Raw genomic sequence first — 7,580 nt, 5'->3', positions numbered from 1 at the left:
TCTAGTGCTACCCTAAATGCTCTCTCTCACCCTGAAAAGCATCTGTTGCTCTAATTCCCAACCTCATTTCCTAACTTGAAGTCAAACCCCAAACACATTACTTCTTACCATTAATCATAGAATCATAAGAACACAGGGTTGGAAAGAACCTACAAGGTCATCTATTCCAACCATCCTCCTATCACTAATACTGCCCCCTAAGCTATTAAATCATACCTCGTAGCAACTCATACAGGTGCTTCTTGGACACCGCCAGGGACGGGGACTCCACCACCTCCCTGGGAAGGCCGTTCCAGTGCCTGACCACTCTTTGAGAGAAAAAGGTTTTCCTGATATCTAATCTAAATCTTCCCAGGTGCAACTAGTGGCCAGTTCCTTGAGTCCTATCATTAGTTATCTGAGAGAAGAGGCTGACCCCTTCTCAGTGGAACAGAGGGCCCTATTTGTCAGCCTGACCCTACCCGTAGAGAAGTCTGTTGCCTCCCTGGGGCCAGGGTCAGGGACATTGCCAGAAAGCTTCCTAACCTGGTTCGCCCCTTTGACTACTATCCTCTTTTGATAGTCCAGGCTGGAAGAGGTGATACTGAAGAGAGAAGCTTGAGGGCTATCAAACGGGACTTTAGGGGACTGCAATGATTAATAGATGGAGCGGGAGTACAGGTCATACTTTCCTCCATCCCTACAGTGGCAGGGAGGGGTACAGAGAGGACCCGGAAAGCCCACCTGAACAGGTGGCTCAGAGGCTGGTGCCAACACAGAAATTTTGGGTTTTTTGACCACAGGACACTTTACTCGGCACGTGGCCCACTAACTGCAGATGGGTCCCACCTGTCTCGAAGGGGAAAACAGACACTAGTGCAGGAGCTGGCAGGGCTCATTGAGAGGGCTTTAAACTAGGTAGGCAGGGAGACAGGGAGGGAATAAGAATCATTAGAGGTGTGTCAGAGAGAACAATGTCTGGGCTGGGGGAGAAAGCAATGGCCCAGCTGAAGTGCATCTACACTAATGCGCACAGCATGGGCAACAAACAGGAGGAGCTGGAAGCCATTGTGCACCAGGCTAGGTCTGAGTTGGTTGCTATCACTGAAACAGGGTGGGACCAATCCCATGACTAGTGTGCGGCAATGACAGGCTATAGGCTCTTCAGAAAGGACAGCCAGCACAAAAGGGGTGATGGTATGGTTCTCTATATTAGAGAGTGTTTTGACGTTGTGGAACTTGAGACTGAGTCTGGGAATGGTAAGGTTGAGTCCCTATGGGATAGGATCAGTGGGAAGGCCAACAAAGCAAGCATCCAGGTGGGGGTCTGTTACAGACCACCGAACCAGGATGAGGAGACGGATGAGTAGTTCTACAGGCAGCCGGCAAAAGTTGCAAAATCGTCGGCTCTTGCCCTCATGGGGGACTTCCCAGACGTATCCTGGACATGCAATACAGCTCAGAGGAAACAGTCTAGGAGGTTTCTGGAGAGCGTGGAAGATAGTTTCCTGATGCAGCTGGTTAGTGAGCCTACCAGGGGAGGTGTCCAGCTAGACCTGCTGTTCACAAACAGAGAAGGACTGGTGGGAGATGTGGTGGGTGGGAGCTGTCTTGGGCAGAGTGACCACGAAATGGTAGAATTCTCTATTCTTGGCGAAGTCAGGAGGGGGACCAATAAAACTGCTGTCTTGGACTTCCGGAGAGCAGACTTCAAGCTGTTCAGGACGCCGGTTGGCAGAGTGCCTTGGGAGGCAGTTCTGAAGGGCAGAGGAGTCCAGCAAGGCTGGGCACTCCTCAAGAAGGAAATCTTAAAGGTTCAGGAGCAGACTGTCCCCACATGCCCAGAGACGAGAGGGTGTGGAAGAAGACCGGCCTGGCTGATCAGAGAGCTGTGGCTAGAGCTTAGGGAAAAAAAGAGGGTTTATGATCTTTGGAAAAGGGGGCAGGCCACTCAGAAGGATTATAAGGATGTTGTAAGGATGTGTAGGGACAAAATTAGAAAGGCCAAAGCTCATCTGGAGCTCAGTCTGGCTACTGCTGTTAAAGGCAACAGAAAATGTTTTTATAAATACATAAACACAAAAAGGAGGACTAAGGAGAATCTCCATCCTTTACTGGATGCAGGGGGAAACTTAGCGGCAAGAGATGAGGAAAAGGCTGAGGTGCTTAATGCCTTTTTTGCCTCAGTCTTTAGCAGCAAAACCAGTTGTTCTCTGAATACCCAGTACCCTGCGCTGGTGGAAGGGGATGGGGAGCAGAATGTGGCCCTCACAATCCATGAGGAAATGGTTGGTGACCTGCTACAGCACTTAGATGTACACAAGTTGATGGGGCTGGATGGAATCCACCCGAGGGTGCTGAGAGAAGTGGCGGAAGAGCTGGCCAAGCCGCTTTCAATCTTTTATCAGCATTCCTGGCTATCAGGGGAAGTCCCAGTTGACTGGCGGCTAGCAAATGTCATGCCCATCTACAAGAAGGACTGGAGGGTAGACCTGGGAAAATATAGACCTGTTAGTTTGACCTCAGTGCCAAGGAAGCTCATGGAACAGGTTATCTTGGGTGACATCACGTGGCACTTGCAGGGCAACCAGGCGATCAGGCCCAGTCAGCATGGGTTTATGAAAGGCAGGTCCTGCTTGACGAACCTGATCTCCTTCTATGACAAAGTGACGCACTTAGTGGATGAGGGAAAGGCTGTGGATGTGGTCTACCTTGACTTCAGTAAGGCTTTTGACACCCTTTCCCACAGCATTCTCCTCAAGAAACTGCCTGTTCTTGGCTTGGACTGGTGTATACTTCATTGGGTTAGAAACTGGCTCGGTAGCCGGGCCCAAAGAGCCGTGGTGAATGGAGTCAAATCCAGTTGCAGGCCGGTCACTAGTGGAGTCCCCCAGGGCTCAGTATTAGGGCCAGTTCTCTTTAATATCTTTATCGATGAACTGGATGAGGGGATCGAGTGCACCCTCAGTAAGTTTGAAGACGACACCAAGTTAGGTGCATGTGTTGATCTGCTCGAGGGTAGGAAGGCTCTGCGGGAGGATCTGGATAGGCTGGACCGATGGGCTGAGGCCAACTGTATGAAGTTCAACAAGGCCAAGTTCTGGGTCCTGCACTTGAGGCACAACAACCCCAAGCAGCGCTACAGGCTGGGAGATGAGTGGTTGGAAAGCTGCCTGGCAGAGAAGAATCTGGGAGTATTGGTAGTCGGCTGAATATGAGCCAGCAGTGTGCTCAGGTGGCCAAGAAGGCCAACAGCATCCTGGCTTGTATCAGAAACAGTGTGGTCAGCAGGACTAGGGAAGTGATTGTCCCCCTGTACTTGGCTCTGGTGAGGCCACCCCTTGAGTACTGTGTTCAGTTTTGGGCCCCTCGCTGCAAGAAGGACATTGAAGTGCTCAGGCAAGTCCAGAGAAGGGAAACAAAGCTGGTGACGGGTCTGGAGAAGAAGTCTTAGGAGAGCAGCTGAGGGAGTTGGGATTGTTCAGTCTGGAGAAGAGGAGGCTCAGGGGCGACCTTGTCACACTCTACAGATACCTTAAAGGAGGCCGTAGCGAGGTGGGGGTTGGTCTATTCTCCCATGTGCCTGGTGACAGGATGAGGGGGAATGGGCAAAAGCTGTGCCAGGGGAGGTTTAGGTTGGATATTAGGAAGAACTGCTTTACTGAAAGGGTTGTTAGGTATTGGAATGGGCTGCCCAGGGAAGTGGTTGAGTCACCATCCCTGGAGGTCTTTAAAAGATGTTCAGATATAGAGCTTAGAGATATGGTTTAGTGGAGGACTTGTCAGTGTTAGGTCATAGGTTGGACTAGGTGATCTTGGAGGTCTCTTCCAACCTAGATGATTCTGTGATTCTGTGATCATTAATCAGTGTAACTGGTGAGGTCTGCTTCCCCCTTCTCTACCTCCCTGACAACGCCCCAATCCCCACCACCCCACACCCCGTCGTCTTAACAGAAAAACAGGAGAAAGATGAGGAGAATCCATGACTGTATGAGCCTGCAGGCCAACAACAAGTAATGCAGTTGGTGTAGACAGAAGGATTTCAGTTGCTGTGAAATCTTTCTTCCCCCTGGATAACAAGTGCCTGGAAGAGATGGGATGCACCTGCCTGGCAATTTGTGGGGGTCCTCTCTAACAGCACAGGAAAAGATGATTCTCATAACGAACTCTTTCTTTGAACTAGGAGAAAAGATAACACTGGAAGTAGGTGTCTCTCCGTAGCTGACAAAAGGACAATCAGTGATTGCTTCAGTCTGTTTCAAAGTCCATTCCCCTGGAGGCCCAGGGACTTGTCAAGAGCTCCCTGTGCTGCTGAGCTGGGCCGGGTTCCCGGGCCCAATGGGAGCTCCTGGCAAGCAGGCAGCACTGCAGAGAGACAGCTCTGCCCACGAGCAGCTCCTCTGCACAGCGCAGCAGGGGGCACTGCCTGCAGGGGACAAGGGCAGCTGAGAGAAGGGAGGGAGATATTAAAGGCAGTGTGGAGGGGGACTGCTGAGAGCTCAGTGTTGGAGAAATCTTCCCAGCCCTGAACAGGGTAAGTGTCTGGCTGCAGGGCAGGGCAGCTGTTGTTCCTGTTGCCATATTCGGATTTGCAGGCAAATCCCACAGCCTCTGGGATCTTTCAGGAGGACTCTGCTTTCTCTGCTGTAGAGAAATGAAAACCTCCAGAGCAGGGATTACCTGCTAAAGCTGTCAGAAGGACAGGACATGAAGGTTCCTCCTCATGGGGCCAGCTGCAGGCTGTGCAGCTGGGGTGCAGGCAGGAGTGGCCAGGGCTGTGGTGCAGAGCAGGGTCCCTGCTGTGCCCCAGGGGCTGTGTGCCGGGGCAGGGCCTCTGCCGCCTGCCAGGCTCAGCACTCAGCCTGCCCAGGGAGCTGCCCAGGTCACTGTGGGGAGAAGCTGTGGTGGAAGGATCCTCCCCATCAGGGCAGGGCAGGGCAGGGTCCTGCTGGTGCCCAGAGGCTGCTGCCTGGTGTAGGCAGCTCACAGCTCCACAGCACCCACAAGATAAGTCTGGGTGTGATTCTTGACAGAGAAGGCCAACTCCTGCATTACCTGCAGGGAAGGCACCATCTGGGGTCTCTGCTTTCACTTTCCTGCCCTGAATAGCAGTCAGGGGAATGCTAATGGAGTTGTCAGGTTGTGTCAGTCACTGAGGCTGTTAGACCATTACACTCAAAGGGATCTGTAGGTCTGTGAGGAACCTCACATTTTTACTCTACACTCTTTAGCCTGCATACAACACCAACAACACCTTCATTTTTTCCTGAAGGTTTGTTGGATGTCCTGCTCAGCACCCAAAATAGGCAGATGCCTCTGGCCAGTGGGCACCTGAGATCTATCCCCAGTGGTATTTAGCAGCTGGTCTAGGGCAGTACTGATTCTGGATGAGCCCAGAGAAGATCTCTCTGGTTCCTATTTACCCTTAGGAAGTAAAACGGGAAACTCGAAGCAAAAGAACATCTTCCTCAAAGGGAAGTAGGAGTCTGTCTTGCTGAGGAGGTTTTGATAAAACAGAATACATATTGGTTTAGCTCAGAGATGTCTCTCTAACTTTTCCCTGTCTTTCCCACCATGGACAGCCAACTATGCCCTGAGGCAGCAAATGTCCAACAGCAGCTTCCCCAATGAGTTCCTCCTCCTGCCATTCGCAAACACGCGCAAGCTGCAGCTCCTGCACTTCGGGCTCTTCCTGGGCATCTACCTGGCTGCCCTCCTGGGCAACGGCCTCATCCTCATAGCTGTTGCCTGCGACCACCGCCTCCACACCCCCATGTACTTCTTCCTCCTCAACCTCGCCCTCCTCGACATGGGCTCCATCTCAACCATTGTCCCCAAAGCCATGGCCAATTCCCTCTGGGACACCAGGACCATCTCCTATGCAGGTTGCACTACCCAGGTCTTCTTCTTTGTTATGTTTGTAGCAGCAGAGTTTTATATTCTCACCGTCATGGCTTATGACCGCTATGTTGCCATCTGCAAACCCCTGCACTACGGGACAATAATGGACAGTAGAACTTGTGTCAACATGGCAGCAGCTGTCTGGGGCAGTACTTTTCTCTATGCTGTGCTGCACACTGCCAATACCTTTTCCCTCCCCCTCTGCCAAGGCAATGCCCTGGACCAGTTCTTCTGTGAAATTCCACAGATCCTCAAGCTCTCCTGCTCAGATGCCTACCTCAGAGAAGCTGGGCTTCTTGTGGTTAGTGCTGTTTTAGCATCTGGCTGTTTTGTTTTCCTTGTGGTGTCCTACGTGCAGATCTTCAGGGCCGTGCTGAGGATCCCCTCACAGCGTGGACGGCACAAAGCCTTTTCCACATGCCTTCCTCACCTGGCCGTGGTCTTGCTGTTCATCATCACTGACATATTTGCCTACCTGAAGCCTCCCTCCATGTCCTCCTCCTCCCTGAATATTTTGTTGGCAGTTCTGTACTCAGTGGTACCTCCATCAGTGAACCCCCTCATCTACAGCATGAGGAATCAGGAGCTAAAAGGTTCAGTGTGGAAATTGATGACTGGATGATTTTCAGAACAAATAAATTGCGTATTATCTTCTGCATATTAATCATAATGTAACTCATTATAAGTCCAGATTTTGTTATTATTTTATTTTATTTTATTTTATTTTATTTTATTTTATTTTATTTTATTTTATTTTTGGGGTGTGTGTGTATTTCTTCTTTATTTTCTTCCAGTAGTGTTTTCTCCAAAGTATGTTTTTTCTTCATCCCCTTCTATTTAAAAGTTTTTCTGTTTTGTTTGACTCAGAGGCTTGGTGTAAATGAAGAAGCAGGCTCTCTTTGTATTTAAATATAAGAAAGACGCCTGCAGTGACTTGCTTGCCTGAGATTCTTCCTCAGAGACCTGTGGTAGAGCTGCAGGGGCTCTTGGCTGTATACAGAGGTGGAGGGAAAAAGAATCCTGGCACAGCAGCACTGCCAGGGAGCCCCAGGGCTCGGTCTTTCCCAAGCTGCTCTCCATTTCACTTCTCGTTCTCCTTCAGAGTCCTTGTGTTGCTGTGAGGGCTGATTGCTCTTGTCGCTTGCTCACCGTGCTGCTGTGTGGCAGTCCTGTGTCCACAGGCAGGGACAGGCCAGGGGCACTTCTCTAGCACAGCTGGCTATGTACCAGCATCTCCAGTATAAAAGGGGATGTGCTGAGGGCAGTGCCTGAAGGCTCAGCTCTTCTCCCAGAGCTGCTCTCATGGATATTTCAAAGGGATGGACTCAAAGGAGGCTCCTTGCTTTGCTTGTTTCTCTGTGGGCTCATGGGGATGAGATTAGAGTCCCAGGATCAGGATTTAGTCAGGGTTGATTCAGGAGGGTTGATTCTGGAATTGTCTGCTGTTACCCTGCACCCATGGATATCGTGACTTCACCAGCCTGTGTCCACAGCATGCAACTGGGCTGATGGCAGGCGGGCTTCTTTCTGGAAGGAAGCAGGAGCTGTCAGGAGAGGCCAGGGGATTGGCAGGGACAGTGTGTGTCAGAGAGTCAGCAGGGCATGGAGCCCACCCACAGTGCACGAGCATGTCCAAGGTGGAGCAACCCAGAGATAAAGTACTAAATCTGGCTGGGAACAGGCAAAGGAGAGCTCTACAA

At 51.0% G+C, this 7,580-nt stretch overlaps 1 protein-coding gene across 1 annotated transcript; it reads left to right on the top strand.

The window, feature by feature from the left end:
• Positions 1–5,566: 5,566 nt before the first annotated feature.
• On the top strand, positions 5,567–6,867 carry LOC310887883 (olfactory receptor 14A16-like). The gene has a single exon (XM_083814059.1). The coding sequence runs from the start codon at positions 5,585–5,587 to the stop codon at positions 6,500–6,502; it is 918 nt and encodes a 305-aa protein (XP_083670185.1). The 5' UTR covers positions 5,567–5,584; the 3' UTR covers positions 6,503–6,867.
• The last annotated feature ends 713 nt before the right edge of the window (positions 6,868–7,580 follow it).

Source organism: Anser anser (assembly GCF_964211835.1).
Source record: "Anser anser genome assembly, chromosome: 29".
In the NCBI taxonomy this organism is placed as follows: domain Eukaryota; kingdom Metazoa; phylum Chordata; class Aves; order Anseriformes; family Anatidae; genus Anser; species Anser anser.
The sequence above is the reverse complement of the archived record's forward strand: the minus strand, read 5'-3'. Positions and strand labels throughout refer to the sequence as shown.

Excerpts from the sequence above, each read along its gene's own strand:
- LOC310887883 (XM_083814059.1), top strand. The coding sequence starts at position 5,585 with ATGTCCAACAGCAGCTTCCCCAATGAGTTCCTCCTCCTGCCATTCGCA.